Source organism: Vulpes lagopus, chromosome 5 (assembly GCF_018345385.1).
Source record: "Vulpes lagopus strain Blue_001 chromosome 5, ASM1834538v1, whole genome shotgun sequence".
Lineage (NCBI taxonomy): Eukaryota > Metazoa > Chordata > Mammalia > Carnivora > Canidae > Vulpes > Vulpes lagopus.
Window position 1 is genome coordinate 69,973,143 of NC_054828.1, and position 21,643 is coordinate 69,994,785.

General features: G+C 44.8%; 1 protein-coding gene across 5 annotated transcripts in view; it reads right to left on the reverse strand.

Annotated features, from left to right (window-relative positions):
* Nucleotides 1-6,021: 6,021 nt before the first annotated feature.
* The window catches only part of LOC121491943, a 21,052-nt gene continuing 5,430 nt past the window's right edge, over nucleotides 6,022-21,643 (reverse strand). For 2 of the 5 annotated variants that reach the window (XR_005988077.1, XM_041757123.1), the window contains 3 exons: nucleotides 15,167-15,250; nucleotides 8,007-8,098; nucleotides 6,022-7,845 (listed from right to left, as the gene is read on the reverse strand). Coding sequence is in view for 4 of the 5 variants with exons in the window: in XM_041757123.1 (XP_041613057.1) it covers nucleotides 8,016-8,098; nucleotides 15,167-15,250 (167 nt within the window). In the remaining variant the exon portion in view is untranslated. Of the gene's footprint in view, nucleotides 7,846-8,006; nucleotides 8,099-11,219; nucleotides 15,409-18,590; nucleotides 18,729-21,643 lie in introns of those variants that run through there. The other 3 variants (XM_041757124.1, XM_041757121.1, XM_041757126.1) reach the window with 3 other exon arrangements.

The window sequence follows — 21,643 nt, forward strand, 5'->3', positions numbered from 1 at the left end:
GGCCTGTTCAGGTTTTCTATTTCTTCCTGCTCCAGTTTTGGTAGTTTGTGGCTTTCCAGGAATGCGTCCATTTCTTCTAGATTGCCTAATTTATTGGCGTACAGCTGTTCATAATATGTTTTTAAAATCGTTTGTATTTCCTTGGTGTTTGTAGTGATCTCTCCTTTCTCATTCATGATTTTATTAATTTGAGTCTTCTCTCTCTTCTTTTTAATAAGGTTGGCTAATGGTTTATCTATCTTATTAATTCTTTCAAAGAACCAACTCCTGGTTCTGTTGATCTGTTCCACAGTTCTTTTGGTCTCGATATCATTGAGTTCTGCTCAAATTTTAATTAACTCTCTTCTTCTGCTGGGGGTGGGGTCTATTTGTTGCTTTTTCTCTAGTTCCTTTATGTGTAAGGTGAGCTTTTGAATTTGAGATCTTTCCAGTTTTTGAATGGATGCTTGTATTGCGATGTATTTCCCCCTCAGGACTGCTTTTGCTGCATCCCAACGATTTTGAACGGTTGTATCTTCATTCTCATTAGTTTCCATGAATCTTTTTAATTCTTCCTTAATTTCCTGGTTGACCTTTTCATCTTTTAGCAGGATGGTCCTTAACCTCCATGTGTTTGTGGTCCTTCCATACTTCTTGTTGTGATTAAGTTCTAATTTCAAGGCATTATGGTCTGAGAATATACAAGGGACTATCCCGATCTTTTGGTATCGGTTCAGACCCGATTTGTGACCCAGTATGTGGTCTATTCTGGAGAAAGTTCCATGTGCACTTGAGAAGAATGTGTATTCAGTTGAGTTTGGATGTAAAGTTCTGTAGATATCTGTGAAATTCATCTGGTCCAGTGTATCATTTAAAGCTCTCGTTTCTTTGGAGATGTTGTGCTTAGAAGACCTATCCAGGGTAGAAAGAGCTAGATTGAAGTCACCAAGTATAAGTGTATTATTATCAAGGTATTTCTTGAGTTTGGTTATTAATTGGTTTAAATATTTGGCAGCTCCCACATTCGGGGCATATATATTGAGGATTGTTAAGTCCTCTTGTTGGATAGATCCTTTGAGTATGAGATAGTGTCCCTCTTCATCTCTCACTATAGTCTTTGGGGTAAATTTTAATTTATCTGATATAAGGATGGCAACCCCTGCTTTCTTTTGAGGACCATTTGAATGGTAAATGGTCCTCCAACCTTTTATTTTCAGGTTGTAGGTGTCCTTCTGTCTAAAATGAGTCTCTTGTAGACAGCAAATAGATGGGTCCTGCTTTTTTATCCAGTCTGAAACCCTGCGCCTTTTGATGGGGTCATTAAGCCCGTTCACGTTCAGAGTTACTATTGATAGATATGAGTTTAGTGTCATCATATCTATTCAGTCCTTGTTTTTGTGGATTGTTCCACTGAACTTCTTCTTAAAGGGGAATTTTAAGAGTCCCCCTTAAAATTTCTTGCAGAGCTGGTTTGGAGGTTACAAATTCTTTCAGTTCCTGCCTGTCTTGGAAGCTCTTTATCTCTCCTTCCATTTTGAATGAAAGCCTTGCTGGATAAAGTATTCTTGGTTGCATGTTCTTTTCATTTAGGACCCTGAATATATCCTGCCAGCCCTTTCTGGCCTGCCAGGTCTCTGTGGAGAGGTCTGCTGTTACCCTAATATTCCTCTCCATAAAAGTCAGGGACTTTTTTTCTCTTGCTGCTTTAAGGATCTTCTCCTTATCTTTGGAATTTGCAAGCTTCACTATTAAATGTCGAGGTGTCGAACGGTTTTTGTTGATTTTAGGGGGGGATCTCTCTATTTCCTGGATCTGAATGCCTGTTTCCCTTCCCAGATTAGGAAAGTTTTCAGCTAGGATTTGTTCAAATACATATTCTGGCCCTCTGTCCCTTTCGGCGCCCTCAGGAACCCCAATTAAAAGTAGGTTTTTCTTCCTCAGGCTGTCATTTATTTCCCTTAATCTATCCTCATGATCTTTTAATTGCTTGTCTCTTTTTTCCTTAGTTTCCCTCTTTGCCATCAACTTGTCTTCTATGTCACTCGCTCGTTCTTCCACCTCGTTAACCCTCGTCGTTAGGGCTTCTAGCTTGGATTGCATCTCATTTAATTGATTTTTAATTTCTGCCTGATTGGATCTAAATTCTGCAGTCATGAAGTCTCTTGAGTCCTTTATGGTTTTTTCTAGAGCCACCAGTAGCTGTAAAATAGTGCTTCTGAATTGGCTTTCTGACATTGAATTGTAATCCATATTTTGTAACTCTGTGGGAGAGTGGGCTGTTTCTGATTCTTTTTTTTGAGGTGAGGTTTTCCTTCTAGTCATTTTGCTCAGTGCAGAGTGGCCAAAAACAAGTTGTATTGGGAAAAGGAGAAAAAGAGAGAGAAGGAAAGAAGAGAGAAAAAGAAAAAAGAGAAAGAAGAAAAAAAGGCGGGGGAAAGAGAAGAAAAAGAAAGAAAGGAGAAAAAAGAAAAAAAAAGGGTGGGGTGGGGTGGGGGAAGCAATCAGAAATCAAGAAGAAAGAAAGAAAAAAAAAGCACAAAAAAAAAAAAAACACGGGGGAGTATCTTCCGATTCTGTGTACTTTAAGTCCCTTGACTTCCCTTGGAACTGGTCCGTGTCGCTGGTCTTCTGGGGGAGGGGCCTGCTGTGCTGATTCTCAGGTGTTAGCACTTGGGGGAGCTGCTCTGCCCCTGCCTGGTGCAGGGCTCAGTGGGGGTTGTTCACCCCGTGAGGCTCCGGGAGGAAGCCCCAGTGGCGGGGGCAGCTCTGGGACCCTGGAGTCAGCTCCCGCAGTAGCTCCGGGGCTCTCCGTGTGCAGGGCCTGGAGGCTCCGGGGCGGGGCCGCTGATCTGCTCAGCTCCGGGCAGGAGCGTCCTCACTGTCCTGGGCCCTCCCGGCCTCTGCCTGTCCCGGGGGAGGCCGGATCCTGGGCTGTGTCCCGGCGCCCTGTGCTCCGGGGCCTGCGCTGTTGGATTCGCGCTCCCGGCCGCAGCCCCCTCCGCGGAGCCGCCGCCCGAGCCCCTCCGAGCTGCTCCGGGTCCCGCCGAGCGCTGCAGCCCTTAGCTCGGGGCATCTCCCGGGGCGCAGGTGCCTGTTAGTGTCCCAGGGATCCCGAGGGCATCCCCGCCTTTCTGGGGATCCTGCTCCAATTCCCGGGGAGCCCCTTTCTGCCCGGGAAGGTTGGTGCAGCTCCTGCTCCTCCGGGACGGGGCTCTCCTGTCCTGGGGACACTCGCCCCGGCCTCAGCCCGGCTCCTCGCAGGGCCCCTCCCCTTTGGAGGCCTTTTGTTTCTTTATTTCTTCCCCCCCCCCCCCCGTCTTCCTACCTTGATAGAAGCGCGAACTCTTCTCACTGTAGCATTCCAGCTGTTCTCTCTTTAAATCTCAGGCCGAATTCATAGATTTTCAGGATGATTGGAAGGTTTTCTAGGTAATTTGGTGGGGACAGGTGACTTGGGGACCCTGCTCTTCCACCATCTTGCCTGTTTCTCGAAAATATTTTTTCTTTTTTTTTTTTTATTTTTTTTTATTTTTTTTTGAAAATATTTTTTCTTAATTGAAAGTCTGTAAATAAACTAATAAATTGAATTTGAATTTCAAAAAGAAAAAGTAAACTAAGGCTTGAAGTAACTTATTCAACCTGATCAAAAATACCTGAGAAAGCTCCAGTTAACATTATATTCAATGGGGGATCCCTGGGTGGCGCAGCGGTTTGGCGCCTGCCTTTGGCCCAGGGCGCGATCCTGGAGTCCCGGGATCAAGTCCCACGTCGGGCTCCCGGCATGGAGCCTGCATCTCCCTCCTCCTGTGTCTCTGCCTCTTTCTCTCTCTCTCTCTCTCTCTCTCTCTGTGTGTCTATCATAAATAAAAATAAATAAATAAATAAATCTTTAAGAAAACATTATATTCAATGATGAAATATTAAATACTTTCTGTTATATGGTACAAGACAAGAATGTCCATTCCACAACTTTTATTCAACATATACTTGAAGTTATAGCCTTAACAATAAAGCATCAAAAGGAAATTAAAGGAATACAGATTAGGAAAGAATAAATACCGGTGCCTGGATGACTCAGTTGTTTAAGCGTCTGATCCTTAGGCTCAGCTCGTGATCCTGGGGTCCTGGGATAGAGCCTCATGTCAGGCTCTCTGCTCAGTGGAGAACCTGCTTCTCCCTTTCTCTGCCTTCCCCCACCGCCACATTCAGGGGCTCTCTCTCACTCTCTCTCTCTCTCTCTCTCTCAAATAAATTAGCAAATAATCTTTTTTTTTTAAAAAAAAAGCAAAGAATAAAGTGTTGTTATTTGCAGATATGATTGTCTAAGGAGAAAACCACCAAGAATTAACAAAACAAGACTAGAATTAATTAGTAAATTCGTACGGTCACAGCATGTAAGATTTACCTACAAAAAACAATTATGGTTCTATATACCAGCAGTCAACACATGGATACCAAATTAAAATTACAAGTATTGAAAGCAATGTGAAATTCTTAGGAGTAAATATAACAAAACATATAAAGGACATGCATGCTGAAAACTATAAAATCCAATTGGAAGAAATAGGACAAGATCTAAATAAAAGAAGACACATCATGTTCATGAGTTAGAAGGATTAGAAGATGACATAGTAAAGGTGTCAATCCTCCCTAAGTTGCTATACAGTTTTAAAGCAATTATTATCAAAATTCTAGCAAGTTTTTTTTTCTATAAACACAAATAGGATTATTCTGAAATTTACACGGAAGGAAAAAAGAACGAGAAAAGCTAAAACAACTTTGAAAAAGAAGAAAGTAGGATAAATCAGTCTCATATATCACAAGACATATTATACAACTCTAGTGATCAAGATTGCATGGTATTGGTGGAGGGATTGACATAGAGGGTAATGAAATAGAAAGGGGAGCCCAAAAATGGACTCATAAATTTGTCCACTTTATCTTTACCAAGGTACAAAAGAATTCAGTGAAAGATGGGTAGCCTTTTTAACAAATGGTTTGAGAGCAGTTAGACATCTATCTATGGGCAAAATATTTAAAAATAAAAAAAATCATAGACCTAAACCTTACACTTTGTACAAAAATCAACTCTAAATGGGTCACTGACTTACATATAAAATATAAAGCTATGAATATTTTTAAAAATAGGAGATAATTTGAGAGTTTAGGGCCAGAATTGATATCAGAAGCATGATCCATAGAAGAAGAAAAAATGACAAAATGGACTTCACCAGAATTATATAAAAACTTTTGCTCTGAAAAAAGGCTCTCTGGGGAACAGAAAGATAGGCTCACAAGTGGAAGAAAATATTTGCAAACCCCATAACCAATAAAGAGCTAGTATCTAGAATATATAAAGAACTCAAAACGAAAAATAACAAAGCAACTGGAAAATGGGCAGATATAAATAGAGATAAATAGAGAAAATATTTGCAAACCACATAACCAATAAAGAGCTAGTATCTAGAATATATAAAGAACTCTCAAAACGAAAAATAACAACAAAGCAACTGGAAAATGGGCAGATATAAATAGAGATTTCACTGAGAAAAATACACAGATAGTAACTAAGCACATGAAAAGGTATCCAACATCCCTTGCCAATTCGTCATTAGGGAAATACAAAGTAAAACCACAGTAATATATCACAATCTAATATATACCTATTAGATTGTCTGAAATTAAAAAACTGTGATGATACCAAATGCTGGTGAGTTTTCAGTGAAACAGGATCGCTCCTGTCATGAGAGCAGAGCATAAGATGGTGGGAAAGTAAGCTGGCATGGCCATACCATCCTGTACTCCACCATACAAGCCAGGAATCACATTTCTGGGCATTTATTCCAGAGAATTGAAAACTTTTGTTCCCACAAAACTTTCACACAAGTGACCATACTACTTTATTCATAATATTGCAGCATGGAAACAATGTGGTTGTCCTTCGGTAGGCTACGAGTTAAGCACACAGTGGTGGCACTACGGTACCATGGGATGGCGCTGAGCAAGCTATCCATGTGAGTGAACCTCCGAGGAATAATGCCAAGTAAAAAACACCAACCCCAATAGGTTGCATACAGTTTAATCTCATTTCTATCACATTCTTAAAATGATGAAATTACAAAAATGGAGAGCAGATTAGTAGTCGCCAATGTAAGAGGAAGAAGGACGGGAATGGAGTGTCCCTCCATGAGGGCACCATGAAGTATTTTGGGCTGTGTCTTGGCTGTATCAAAGTCAATATCATGGTTGTGATATTGCGCTATAGATACTGCATGAGGTCATCACCGGGGAAGGTAGAGTGAAGGGTAACGGATCTCTCTGCATGATTTCTGTCAATTACTTATGAATCTATTATTATCTCAAAATGAAAAGTCAAATTAAAAATTAAAAATTATGTGGTACCATTTCATTGGAGCAGGCACTCCGGAGAGGCAGGATAGAATGAGGGAAGGAGGGGCAACAAATATTAGGCCTATCACCGAGCCAGAGGTCCTATGAACCACTGCTCCTCAGGACTGCTGTACCCCAGGACCAGGAGCCAATGGGCCCACTGCGCCTTCCTTTTCTCCTGCTGCTCCTACAACCCCAAGAGGTCCTAACTTCTCAGCACTTCCGGATTATGTCACGTCTAAACCAAAAGTCTGTGTGTGTTTGCGTATGCCCCCACATCAGCTAGAACATAAACACCTTGAACTGTACCTGTTCTTGGTTATGCTAGAAGACAAACACTGAGAAGGGGGGGAGCCCTACATGTATCCTTGTTTCCCCAGAATAATAGCACCAAACACAAAAGAGGAGTGGCGATTACATGCCAGGGGCCTAGGAGCCATTGCCACATACCTCAGTCCGTTTCAAGATCAGAGCAACCTGTTGTGTTTCCCTCTAAGTCTGTAGAAGAGCAACTATGGCCAGGATTGTACCTCAGGAACATCACATCACTAGGAGGGGAGGTCCTGCAGCTTATGGTAGGTAGTCTCCCTCCCTCCCTTTCTCAATAACACACACACACACACACACACACACACACACACACCACTGCTCAACAGCATTATGAGTCTCGAGTGCTAACACTTTTGCCAAATTATATAAGCTATTTATGACTGGCATATGGTCTACCAGATTGTTTGGGTTTCTGAGGCTTTTATCCAAAGAATACCCTGGATCACCTTCAACAAATGAAAGGTCCCTAGGGAAAGGCTAGGCTGCGAGAGTGGGGCTGTAACATAGGGTCTTAGGAAGAATCTGGAAGGTAGGACAGAAATGGCCTCTGGATGTTGGAATGAAGTGGGGATGAGATGTCTCGCTGAAGGACCTGTGCGGGGTGGGGGGCATGGGGGTCGCTTATGGAAAGGAGTAGGAAGGAGTTTGCAGCATGACGCCCACCCCACACAGGACCAAACCCATCTATGTGCAGTGCTGACTTCACAACAGTCCTTTGCAAGGGACAACTCCGTTTCTGTTTTTATTTCCCATTTTTTATGCTTGGTAAATTTCATGTGGCCCAAGGGAGAACACAAAATCCCCTACATCAGCTCATTATCCTTATCACTCTGTAGTTTTGCCTTGTTCTCCATAAATAACCCTCATTATGTACAGGCCTGTTAGCAAACCTACGTTCTCTGTCCCTGCCCCCTCAAGGCCACCCCTCACCTGCACCATCTCGCAGCACCTCCACTCCCCACTGTCTGTGCCCAGGAACCTTGTAGATGGGCCCACAGGTTGAGGATAAAGCTCTCAGGGACACAGCTTGTGAAGGGATCCCAGTTTCAGGTTTCCGAGCCTTTGCTTCCTGCAGTACCGGCTCCCACCTGTCGCAGTGCAGCAGCCTGAACCAGCAGCAGTGGGACAGTGGGCTACAGCCATTCCCTGGTGAAGCGGGGTGACAACAGGCAGAGGGAGAAGACGTGGGTGGGACCCAATGCTTGTGATGCCACAGGGGTCCCGGTGGGCCACCTGCATGCCTGGGGTCGCCACCACATGATCCTCATGTCCCCGTTCACACTCTTGGGGTGGGTCGTCCAACATACCTGGGATTGTTAGAGTAGGACTGAAAGCTCTGTTCCAACAGGATGCGGTAACTTTGCTTGGCTCCGTGAGTGTCCTCGACGAGGAGAAATAGCTTTAGACACACAATAAAATAGAGAATTGATGACTCTGACAGCTAATCATTTGAAGAAACAGCAGATGCACTTGCAATGAAGACAGGTTTCGTGATATTTTCTGAAGTATGTTTTACTAACTGAATAATGTGTTATAATAATCACACTGGTATCTCTTTTTTTAAATTTTTATTTATTTATGATAGTCACACACACACACAGAGAGAGAGAGAGAGAGAGAGAGAGGCAGAGACATAGGCAGAGGGAGAAGCAGGCTCCATGCACTGGGAGCCCGGACGTGGGACTCGATTCCGGGTCTCCACAATCGCACCCTGGGCCAAAAGCAAGCGCTAAACTGCTGCGCCACCCAGGGATCCCCCACACTGGTATTTCTAAAGGTTTTAAGGATGATATTAAAATTTTTCCTCTGAGGACACCAAGGAGATTTACCTAATTGGTGATGAAGTTAAAATAGGGGTGGGTGCAGACAGTTTTGACAGAGGAAAATGCCTCTGCATTTGGAAGACGTGGAGAAGGGCCCTCAGTGAGAGGGACACAGGCCACGGAAACACACCCTGGGCCGCAGCACCTACAAATGAGATGTTCAACGGGTGACATGCAGGTGGGGACCAGCGGTTGCCGAGCCCCTGGAGGTCAGCACAAGAGGTTCCTGGCATAGGAGGAGGCTTGCCTGAGACCCCGAGAGTGTTTCCTGAAGCCAGGAGCTGGGGGGAAGCCTCCCAGCAGGTGAGGTCCAGCTGGCCAGGGAGGTATCCAACAGGACGGGCCTGGTGGTGGGAGGGGCCAGGTCGGGAAAGGCTCTGCCCCAGGTCAGCTCGGTTGCTGACACAGCAGCTGGACCTGCCTGCGTGTCACAAACACCTGGACAGCGGGCAATGTCCACTAAATGACCCTTTGCAGAAACTAGAAAAAGGATAAGGTTACTGAGTAGCATCCACATCTATGAAGCCTTCACCAGCCTGGGGTCCAGGAGGCCTGCATCTTCCAGTCGGGGCCGCTGATGGGGATGCCGCGTCAAGAGGCGGCCAGGTCATGAATGTGACTTGTTGTATTACTCTGCTGGCCCTTGAGGCTGAGCAAATATCCCTCATGCAGGCTCATTACAGAAGCCACCTCATCTAAGAGCTTTGTTGATTCTATTAATTTTATAATGACTTAATTATAGCTAATTAAAGATAGGAGTTCAGTTCTGGCCTTTTTATTTTTTTAAAGATTTTATTTATTTATTCATGACAGAGAGAGAGAGAGAGAGAGAGAGAGAGAGAGGTAGAGACACAGGCAGAAGGAGAAGAAGGCTCCATGCAGGGAGCCTGACGTGGGACTCGATCCCGGGTCTCCAAGATCACACCCCAAGCCCAAGGCGGCGCTAAACTGCTGAGCCACTGGGGCTGCCCAGTTCTGGTCTTTTTATAGATGAAAATCAGATTGCGTCACTTTTGAAAGTCTCTCCATAACTTTAAATACAAATAAAAATTCTTACCATGACCTACAAGGCTTGACACTGCCAGGCCTACAGTCCTCCATGTGCAGCCTCTTCTGAGACAGTGGCTGACAACAGGCTTCAGCCTCTGTTTGTGCTGCGTCTCCATCCCTACCCCCTGTGGTGGCATCTAAACCCACAGAGGTCAAATGCAGCTCCTCTTGGCTTCTTGGGTTCATTCCTTATCAGAGCTGTAGGAAGCTGATAAAATACACTTGGCATCAAAATCTACAAATTCTTGAACAATGATTTTCAGTTGGCTCAGATTTCCCATTTCTAGCCCCATTGTCAAACTTGCAGAGCTGAGAACGCTCAATTTCGTGTTCACCTCAGTGAATGATGCATTTTTATCTGAGAATCTTGAAGCTAGGATTCCCAGAGACTCACGGGAAGGAGGAGGTAGTTTGGCCCAAGCTGTACTCCATACACCAAACACGACCAGGTCTGCCTGCTTCATGCCATCAGTGCTCTGCACATGGGCCTGCGAGTGCTTGGCTCCCTGAGTCCTCAGAGGTTTGTGTTTCTGTTTTTTTCAATTCAACTAGCGAACATATAGCACACCCTTAGTTTCAGGTGTAGTGTTCAATAATTCATCAGTGGTGTAAGACACCCAGTGCTCTTCACCCATGCCCCCTAAAGAGCTAAACCGCTGAGCCACTCAGGATGCCCCACCATTTCCATTTTTGAGAAGAGCACTGAGGATCACAAGGGTTAAGTCACTGGCCAGAGATTATGTTTGTCTAGTACGTGGTTGTGTGGGTCAGGGGCTGGTGTAGAGGCCTGAGTGGCAGGCTGCAGATATGGTGGGACTGGTGGATTGAGAGTTGTGGGAGCCAATGCCCTCTGGTTCCTGCATCTGGAAAAGCCTCCCCAGAGTGTATGCTGTTGTGCCATAAATGGAGGACTTTGGAGAGTCACATCAGGGAGAGCTTTGTTTACTTTTATCTCTATTTCATGACAGAAACTTTCAATAATACACAAAAGTATAAAGAAGGGCAGCCCCGGTGGCGCAGCGGTTTAGCGCTGCCTGCAGCCCAGGGCGTGATCCTGGAGACCTGGGATCGAGTCCCACGGCAGGCTCTCTGTGTGGTGCCTGCTTCTCCCTCTGCCTGTGTCTCTGCCTAACTCTCTCTCTCTCTCTGTCTCTATGAATAAATAAAATAAAATCTTAAGAAAAAAAAGTAGAAAGAATAGTAAGGGAGCACCTGGATGGCTTGGGGTTGAGCGTCTTGCCCTCAGCTCAGGGTGCAACCCTGGAGTCCTGAGATCGAGTCCCACATCAGGCTCCCTGCAAGGAGCCTGCTACTCCCCCTGACTGTGTCTCTGCCTCTCTCTGTGTGTCTCTCATGAATACATAAATAGAATTTGAAAAAAGAATATTATATAACATTCCATTTAAACTTATGCACTCATCTGGCAGCTTCAAAGTATCTATGTGTGTCCATCTTATTTCACCTGCTAACCCTCCTTTCCTCCTATAGATTTTAAAGCAAATCCCAGGCATTATATTAATTTTATCTGAAGAAAACTTCAATATTTATTCATGATAATAAATACTTTTTAAGATTTTACTTATATATTTGAGAGAGAGAGAATGAGAAAGAAAGACACATATGGAGAAGGGGAAGCAGATTCTTTGCTGTGCAGGGAGCCCAACATGAGGCTCGATGTTTCACAGACTGAGCCACCCAGGAGCCCCTATGATAATAAATATTTTAATCCATGACCACAATTCTACAATCACATCTAATAAAATTTCTAACAATGCTTTATTTTTTTAATTTATTTATGATAGTCACACACACAGAGAGAGAGAGGGGCAGAGACATAGGCAGAGGGAGAAGCAGGCTCCATGCACCAGGAGCCCGACGTGGGACTCGATCCCGGGTCTCCAGGATCATGCCCTGGGCCAAAGGCAGGTGCTAAACCGCTGGGCCACCCAGGGATCCCCTCTAACAATGCTTTAACATCAATACTTGGCTTATGTTCAAATTTCTTGATTTTATTTTAAAAAAAGAATCCTTCCTGCAGTCGGTGTATTTAATCAGGATCCGTAGAAGATGGACACATTGCAGTTCTGGGCTGTAAACCTCTCACAATTCCCCTTTTCCCATGCCACTTATTGTGTTGACAGTGGGTCATTTGCGCCTATAGAATCCCCCACATTCTGTGTTTACCTAAGTGGTATATTTGACTTAAGTGCAACCTGGATGCTTAAATATAGAGGCTTGGTTAGCTTCTTGCTTGTCGTTGTGCAGGGATCTTTCATCATGGTCCTGCATTCTTGTCTCATGGTATCTGATTTTGTCAAACTGATGCATCTGGATGGAGGTTTTCAGATGATAGCAATATCCTGATCATCACAATCATGGTGACAAGGAAACAACACCTGCCTGGCACTTTGCTAAATGCTGCAAGTATGTGTTTTCATTCCAGTCTGTCTTCATTTTACAGAGTAAGTAGATGGACAGAAGGACTAAATACGAGATTACCTAGGCTACGCTGCTGATATCTGACGAAGCTGGAATTGAGCCCAGATCGGTCTCACTCCAGGGCCTGGCTTGTCTAAGTGTCTGCGGGGTTGGGTAACTTGGGTGTGAGGAGGCACCCCACATGGGATGTTGTCTGGGGAACAGAAAGAAGAGGGAGATTTAAGTGAGATTTAGTTTAAATGCATCAAAGAGGGTGCCCCTCAGCCCGGCTCCTGAAGGAGACAACCAGGAATACTGTCTCTGACCCATCTAGGGAAGGGATTCTGTGAACAAGGGCTATTTAGGGGTGTGTGTTGTGTATGGATGATGCTTGCTTCGTCCCTGTTCTATTTGATGACAGGCATATATGGAGAAGGATAATATTGTGAAGCCAAGCCAGGATCAATTGGGGAGGCTGCTATTGCCTGCTGAGAAGTGACCGTGTGGGGGTTCCTGAGGGGTGAGGAATTCATACCTCAGCCTATGTGTGAACCTGCTCTCAGAACAAGACACCATGGCCCTCTTGTCAGGAAGTTCTGCTTGGCCTTGGGATTGGTATCCAAGAACGAGCGATGTTTGCGCTGGGATGGAAAGACAAGCCAGGAGCCCAGTGGGAAAGGTCATGTTTTCTCATGATCAAGGAGGCTAAGACGTGTAATCGTAGCCTTAGAATAATTGTAGCTCTTACTGGATTATCTTCTACTAGAAAAAAGTGTTGCCGTTAGAATCAGAAGACCTGAATTTGTGTCCAGCCTTTAACACACTGTTAAGTGGTCGTTGAAACTCAGTGGGCCTCTGTTTTCTCTCCTCCTACTGGGGACAACCCCTTCAGAATCCACTCACTAACCAGTTGTGGTATGTTTCTTACGTGCCAGAACTTATGTCCTGAGAACTGGAAATAAAAAGTCATGATGGTGAGTCACGGTCCCTGTGCTGAAGAGGTACAGGTGAGGGGATTTCGAAGGACCTTAAATGATACAATCCACGTGAGACTTGTTTATAAACTACTGCTGGATACCAAACGGGGTAAGGCCTCTTACTGGTGGTATGGAGCTACTGTGCTTCTCAATGGATGCAGGGCAGAGTTTACCACCGAAGGTATGAAGAAGATGAAGAGGATTCTTGTCCTCACAGCACTAGAATATTGGGGAGGAGGTAAATCACATACAAAAATGGCAACAGGACATGTCCAAAAAGTAAAAGTGTCACGATCAAGTTATAAACAAAACATCATGGTTTCGGGACAGGAGAATATGGTGTTCAAAATGGAAGAGGTCGTGTATCCGAAAGGCTTCACTTTTTTTTTTTTTTGGTTTGTTTGTGTGTTTTCTAGGATTTTACTTATTTATTCATGAGAGATGCAGAGAGAGGCAGAGACACAGGCAGAGGGAGAAGCAGGCTCCCTGCAGAGAGCCCATTGTGGGACCCAATCCCAGGATCCCAGGGTCACACCCTGAGCTGAGGAAAGACACTGAAACCCTGAGCCACCCGGGCATCCAAGGCTTCACCTTTGAATTGCATCTGGGAGACTGAGGCACCTGGAAAGATGGATTCTTAGACAAAACAATCTTCTGTGATACAAAGATGAGCCCAAGAAATGGTCCAGCCTCCTGGCAAAAACACTGGTGAAGTCACCCCCTAGGAGCCCATCAGCTGGAGAATCAGCTCCAAGCCATAAGTTCTTCTCTAGGCTAAAATTTCACGTGTGTCTCCAGATGTAAAGTGTTCTCTGAAACCACAAATCCTACCTTCAAATTGACAATGCAATAAGCCGACCAAGGGGACTCTAGGTGATAGGGGTTCCCTGGAAAACTGAGCCTACACACCAAAGAAGCCTTTTGTAGAGGAGAGCCACCAGTGCCTTACAGGTGGTGTTTCCAGAAAGCAGCCTAGTCATGGCAATGCCTGGAGAGTATCCTTTTAGGGACCAGTGTGGGAGCAGTTTCCACTTTCCTGCCCAGGCTCCTGGATCCAACCGATGCCCTAAGATGTACTTGAGCAGCCTCAGGCAAACACCTTGTGGTGATGATGCCCGGAGAAGAATTGACAGGTCTTTAGGGGCTATCATAATGAAGCTGCACTATGGCTATAGGCCTTTCAAAGTTAGAGAGAGCTCTAACCCTGCCACCTCATCAGATCATCATCATGGGGTTTGTTCAAGGTCACAGTACGGGGAGAATCAAAGTACCTCTGATTTGAGCCCTGTTTGTACTGTGGGTCCTGGGGAAAGAAAGAGGATTAGAGGCAAGTTTCCAAACCTGACTTCATTGCCCTTCCCCACATCTAACCCTCATGCAAACAAGAGGGGTTAGTCCCTCTCTGTGAGGTTGTAAACTACTGCCATGTGTGGGTGACATGTCACAGAGCTGAGAGGTTTGCACCGTGGCCAAGCAATGCTTGGGGTCCTGCAGGAACACTCCGCAGATCCCAAGGGGTCAAGGACCAAGTCTCAGAGGTTATGAGACTGACTCAGGACATAGGCTGGTAAGCGGTGGGCACAGGGCTCATCAGCATTTGGTGCTTTCTTTCCATGACGTCCTCGAGGTATCCTCAGTGACCACGGTTCAATATCAGTGTCTATGTAGTATTTGCAGTGTAAATAACACACCTTCTTCCTCCTTAGTCTGGAGCTTTTCTGGGACAAGACCAAGGTCTCCTCCGTGGTGCATTTCTTCACAGCTGCCCTAGGTCTCCTCGCCTACATAAAGACAACCTCTCTTCATTGTGTCCCAATTGAAATATAGAAGAGTCGCATGTGCCTATGTCCAAAGCACAACTCATCGCCATTGGTGAAGCATCTCCTGTGGGGCCACCCACCGAGAGGTTCTCGCTGGGTTACCTCAGAGCACGGAGAGTTGGGGTCCAGTGTGACACTTGGCTGGCAATCTGACCTATCAGAGCACCCTTTCTTCTCCTGCAGCATCACCTCTGAGGTTTGCCCAGAATGTGCCTCCCTCCTGTCTGCACCACCTGTGACTTCTCCAACTTGTGAACTGCCTCTGTTCATGTGGTCTAAAGCTCCAGATATTCGCATGATGTCAGAGACCAATGATCCATTCTGTAAATGAGGAAAATGAGATCCAGAGAGAATAAAATAAGAGGCAAGAATAAAGTACCTGGTAAGTTAGCTGCACAACAGGTGGAGCCCCGGGCTGCTGGTCCTTGTTCTGATGCTGCTCTCATTTCCGCACCCTGGCCCCCTAGGGAGAATAAGGAGGGAACAGGCTCTGAGACCTTGGTCCCGTGGCATTTCCCTTGCAGGATCTCTGGACCGACTTCTCCCTTGAAGCATAGTAATGATGGTTCACATTTCCTGAGCACTTGCTGTGTACCCGGCGCCTGGCTCAATCCACCAGTCCTAGAAAGTAAGTGTAATCATTACCCCCATTGTACAGAATAGGGAGCTGAGGCTTACAGTTTAGGTCCTTTGCCTCAGGGCTCTAAGGCAATGAAAGTCCCGATTATGAGGAAGCAGAGCTTGAGGTGCAGTGCACAGTGCTGCCTGTCTCAGTTCAGCCATGCTGACCAGCATTGTCCTGAGTGCCTTTGCCACCTCTCCGCCAGGTGGGATGCTAGTCTTGGGAGAAACACAGCTCTGCTTTCAAGAGCCTCCATTTTTTGAGCCTTTTTTGACTCTTGACGCTAAGCAGCATGCTCCCCCCACAATTTAATCTGCCTTGGCGCCCCTGCCATCTTCTCACCATCTCTATATCATGCTGATTTCTCCACATGGATTTTTGTGACAGTTGCTCTTTAGCCCTGGTTCCTTCTGTATTACAGATCCTTTTGTCACTGCTGATATTGGTTGTGGTACAACCTGCGATCGACTAGGGAGAGAGGAATCGCACTACAGCAGTGGCTCCTCTCCCCTAAAGCCCAGTCCTCCTTATAGCAACCTATGGGTACAGGGGCTGAAACTGCCCAGATACCTACTGGTGTGGACCAAGGGGCTTAGAGGGGGAAGGGGCTCATGAGTCAGTCATGCAAACTCAAAACTGAACCTAACTGATTTGATCTGTGTTTATAATGTTTTAAAAAATACTTTGTGTGTTTGTTTCAGAAGGAGAGAGAGAGCACGAGTGCAGGGTGGTGGTGGACAGAAGGAGAGGGAGAAGCAGACTCCCTGCTGAGCAGGTAGCCCTACATAGGGGTGGTGTGATCCAAGATCAGACATGTAACCGACTAAGTCACCCAGGTGCCCTGTGTTTATTAAAATTTTACTTTTACTTTTACTTTACTTAAGTCAGATATAATCTGAGTTCATCCTGCCCCTGAGCTTCTGGATGAGGTTGGCTTACATCCCTACTCATGGGAGAGTCTAATGTTCTGCTGCCTCCTTGAAACTGGAAATTCCCAGAGTCTTGTGTTTCTCCTGTCAGCCCTGAGGGCAATTTCTGTTTCCCACCAAAGCTTCAACCCTTTTCCTGTTGTAGCAGTTCCTCTATTAACTGAGTGCGTACCTCAACACGGGCCCCATACAAATTCTGTTTTCTACTCACAAAATTCCCACTCACACAAGCGGCTGAGCACTGCATCTGAGACACTCTCCTGTCCAACAAAGGCCTCAGTGAAGTCAGGCACACAGCACTCAGCTTCAGAGGTACCTACATAGATGGGGTTGCACATCAGCATGCGTACTGGCCTTGCCAGGACACAGGCCTGGCTCCTGGAGCTGGAGTGGAGGACTTATGCTGTAGGCATTGATGGGGCTAAGGGCCAAAGGCACAGCCAAGCCAAAGTCTTCCTGGGAGCCCTAGGATACAACCCAGAGCTGAAGAGAGGGCAGGTCACAAAGCTAGCAACCAGGAAACTGGAAGAGAGAGGGGGCAGAGCAAGAAAAGCAGGGCAGGAAGAATGAGGGTCTGGAGGCATTTCTGGCACAGTGTCACAAATCACTGCAGAACTCACTGGTACTCAGTGAAGTATTTCCAAATACAATGAGTAGTGCCCTTAAAATCCATAGAGGGCAACAAACGTCTTTTAATTCATAGAAAGTGGGAGGTGTAGCACTTTATCCTTCATCTAAGAGGGGACACACCATCACAGTCTAGACCTAGACCCCACATCTTTTAGAGAGTAATGCATTGCCCTGATTTGTATCTCCCATTTTTTGGTATGCCTGCATCTTACTAAGGTTTGTGTATGGCTGTCAGTTTTTCCTGTCCAATTCCAAACAGCACACTATTCTCTGGTGGACCATCACAGTGATCCATACAATGTCAGGCCCACCAGGTTTCCCTGGGCTTTGTACTGTACAACTCCAATTACATGGCATTCTGGAAAAGGCATTTCAAAGTAATATGTATTGAGTTCTGACTACATTCAAAGGCTTTGTGAAGTTAGGCATCATTGCTCCTGCTCTGCATATAAGAAAACAGGCTTGGGAGGGTTAAGTAACTTTCCCAACATCATAAATTAGTATACAGTAATGCGCTGATACTGAATTCCCTGGTCTGAGCCATCCTATCTTTCTGCCTTCCAGAGCACATTTCTCTCCAGAAGACCCTGAATGAGGCTGCCCAAACAGCAGCCATCGTGCCAGCAGCACTGCATTAGCTAAAGAGATCCCCAGAAGGATCATTCTTGGAGTTCCTCAGGCTATATATGCTGGATTTAGTAAGGATCAGTGTATCCACCTAATTTCATAATTTGGCAGACCCAGGATTCTCCATCATAATATCCTACATCTCCATCCACACCCCGACCGCTTCCTGATCCATCTATTTGTTTATTGTCTGAGTTCCCTTCTAGAATGTGAATGTCACAATTTTCTATCTTGTTCATTATTATATCCTTAGTGTGTGGACCCAGCCTAAAGCAGTCTACCAATGAATGAATAAAATGAACAAATGAATGGGAAGATACACAGACATGTTGCCTTACACTTACAAATATTATTATCTTGATTTTATAGACAGGAGAAAGGAAGCCCACAGAGGTTATGTGACCAGACAAGACCACAAGGTATATTGTTGGAGCTCTTTTGAAATGACTCAGCCTACTGGACACCTGGCCCATGGGAACCCCTGCCCCAGACTCTGCCAGAGAAGCAGTGGAGAGAGCCACTGAGGCTTTCAGATTTCAGATAAAAAACTTAGTGTGGAGACACAAGCTCCACTAGAGTCACTGGGCAGAAAATCAAGGATAAAATGGAGAAGAAAACATAAGAGAAAGAAGCAAAGGATAGAAAAGTAAAAATCAATCTTACAAATTATGAAATGAATGTCTCCACAGCCTAGTCAAGGGAGTTTTGGTGTTTTATAGAGCAAGAGATAAAATGACTTCATAGCAAACTGGCAGAGAAAACTTCCCGGCCTCAGGATGGTCATGAAAGCTCCAGCAGCCTGCCAAGTCTGTGAGCATATCAGTGGTCAATGGAGAGCTTGAATCCAGACCTCCCTGGCCCAAGGCTGCTGCCTCCTGCCAGCCTGGGGGTCCCCACCAGCAGCCTCCACAGATACCTGCATATTTTCGAACAGTTTCCTCTCTTCTGCCTCTAGAGAATGAAACTCAGGAGACCCAGATCAGACTCTCACCTACCTTGTGTGACTCAGGAATTTTAAACCAGGTCTCTGATGATTCTGCATTTGATGGCATGATCAAAAGGTGGCTGAGAAAGAGCCAAGGGCAGAAAGTGCCAGCAGTGCAAGTTCCAGCCAATGCTCCTGCGCTGCTGTCCTGGGAAGAGCAGACACATTGAATGTGACCTTTCCCTGAAGGGCTCCTTAAAACTGTCACAGAGGTGAGGGGGCCATTTAAGCCTCCCCTTTGGAAGCCCCCTGGAAAGCAGGAACACATCTGCATCTTTCCCAACAGATGCTATTCCAACCTGCTTAGGCAGATGAGTGTACATATGTGTGCACACACAAGACACTCCCCAGTGCACGTTCTTTCAAGTAGAAAGCTTCAGGGAACAGATACAGAGGGCAGTCCCCCAATGTCTCCCAGCTGGTGGCCATCAGGAATAAATCACCCAAAAGAGCCCCTTGACTGTGGATAGTCATGCCAAGTCCTGTTACTGAACCAAGCAGCACAAGGTCAGCCAGTTCAGGCAGGAAACAGACAAAATAGTGTCAGTGTCAGTGATTCAAAGCTGCCTGTTGTAGACAGAAGACCCTCTTTTGGGAATTCAGGGGCCTGGCTGCAAATCCCCTCCTTCTCTATGACCACTTGAAACTTCTTGGTCTGTTGGATGAAAGGGATAAAACTCTCAGGGCAGAGTTCAAAGGTTTTGTATGTGTGTATGTGAAGATCAAATAAGATAGTGAATCTGAGAACATTTGAGAAAGCATAAAGCAATAAGTTAGAACTACCACGAGGGATATATAGACCTTGGTCCAGGGGCTTCTGGTCTGAGGATGAGGTTGAAAGAAAAATTAAACACACAGGAAAGAGTAACAAAGAACACTTCAAATGTGCAAAGGAGCAAGGCTGCAGAGGTCCAGGCTAGAACTTGACGGGGATGGGGTGTGGGGCCGTGAGGCAAGCATCAGTCTGTTTGGGTCAATGACAGACAGACAGCTCACCAGTGCACCAACAGAGTGCACACAGAAAAATTCCATGAAATAACAGAGGCCTCTCATCTTATTTATGTGGACTGTAGTAAGAACACTTAACCTTTGATCTACCCTCTCAACAAATTTTTCAATGTGCAATATAATATAGTTAACTATGTGCACTGTGTTCAGTAAATCTCTAGAATTTACTCATATTGCATAACTATAACTTTAAACGTACCAATAAACCACTCTCCACCCCTCCTCCACCCCTGGCAAATACCATTCTACTCTCTGTTTCCATGAGTTTGACTATTTAAGTCAAAATAAATGTAAGTGGAATCATGCAATATTTGTCTTTCTGTGACCAGCTTATTTCATTTTGCATAATAGCCTAGTAACAGGTTCAGAATATTAGAATATCAGAATATCAGGTTATTCCATGGGATTGCAAATGTCGGGTTTACCTCCCTTCCCAAGGTTAACATTCCAATACATGTGATACCTCATCTCCTTTATACATTAATCCATCAATGGACACTTAGATCTTTTTTCATATTCTGGCAACTGTGAATAATGCTGCAGTGAGTATGGGAGTGAAAATAGCTCTTTAAAATCCAAATTTCAACTCTTTTAGATAAATTCCCAGAAGTGAGATCATACGCTATTTCTATATTTAATTTTTTAAGACTTCCATACTGCTTTCCATAGTAGTTGCACCATTTTGGGTTGTTTGATAATAGCCATCCTAACAGATGAGAGATGATATCTCATTGTGCTTTTAATTTGCATTTCCCTAATGATTAGTGACATTAAGAGTCTTTGTGCTTGTTGGCCATTTGTGTACCTTCTTAGGAAAAATATCTTTTGAAGCCTTTTATAATTTTTTAATTGGGTTATTTGGCTTTTGCTATAAGATTTGAAAACAACGGGCAGCACAGGTGGCTCAGGGGTTTAGCTCAGGCTTAAGCCCAGGGCATAATCCTGGAGTCCCAGGATCGCGTCCCACATTGGGCTCCCTGCATGGAGCCTGCTTCTCTCTCTGCCTGTGTCTCTGCCTCTCTCTCTGTGTCTCTCATGAATAAATAAAATCTTTAAAAAAAAGATGTGATACAGACAGATGGTAGATGATAGATGATAGATAGATAGATAGATATTATAGTGGAATATTACACAGCCTTAAAAAGAACGAAATCTTGTCATTTGCAATGACATGGATGAAGCTAGAGGGTATACTGCTAAGAAACAAAACAAAGAGCAGAAAGAGTAAAAAAAAAATAGAGAGATCGAGAGAAATGAACCAAAAGAAAGAGTCTTAACAATGGATAGCAAACTAATGGGTATCAGAGGGAAGTGGGTCAGGGATGGGTGACATAGGTGATGGGGATTAAGGAATGTGCTTGTCATAATGAGCACTGGGTGATTAAAATAAAAATTTAAAAAATAAGTAAACAAAGTCCCCACAGTTATATCTTAAGAATAATAAATAGCCTATAAAATGTTAAAATCCAATAAACAGTTATAAAACTTTATAGAACAAAAATAAACATAAACATCTTCCTAGTTTTGTTGTTACATTGTTTAAATAACAACCTGGGCTGTCTTTATTTAAGCAAAAAATCAAGTTGTACCGAATACATAATTTCAAGTAAACATATATTTTCCATAATGTTTATTGCTAAATTCATGAGACATGTATGGAACAATTGCCATTTACTCTAATATTATCATTTGTTCTTCTCTGGTATGGCTGTGTCCCAGGTTGGCTTTCTAGTAAATGGTCACTTTTCTCTGCTTGAGGAATGAGGATGGACTATAATTGCAGCGGGTCTGGCTAGCAGCTTCCATTGGGCCTGGAGTTCCTCGGGTTGACATTCCTGCATGGCCAGGACCGACCTCCTCTCCGGGATCAGACCCAGGCCCAGCGTTATGCTCTGGACCATCAGTTCTCTCACCTACCAGACAGGACACTCCGAGAGCCCAGCCTTTGGTCAGAGGCTGACACTGACTTAGCTTTTTCAGGAACTTGGCTAACTTTTCCTTCACTCATGGAACAAATCCATTGAAATAAAGGGCACACCTATCTTTCTCTTCCTT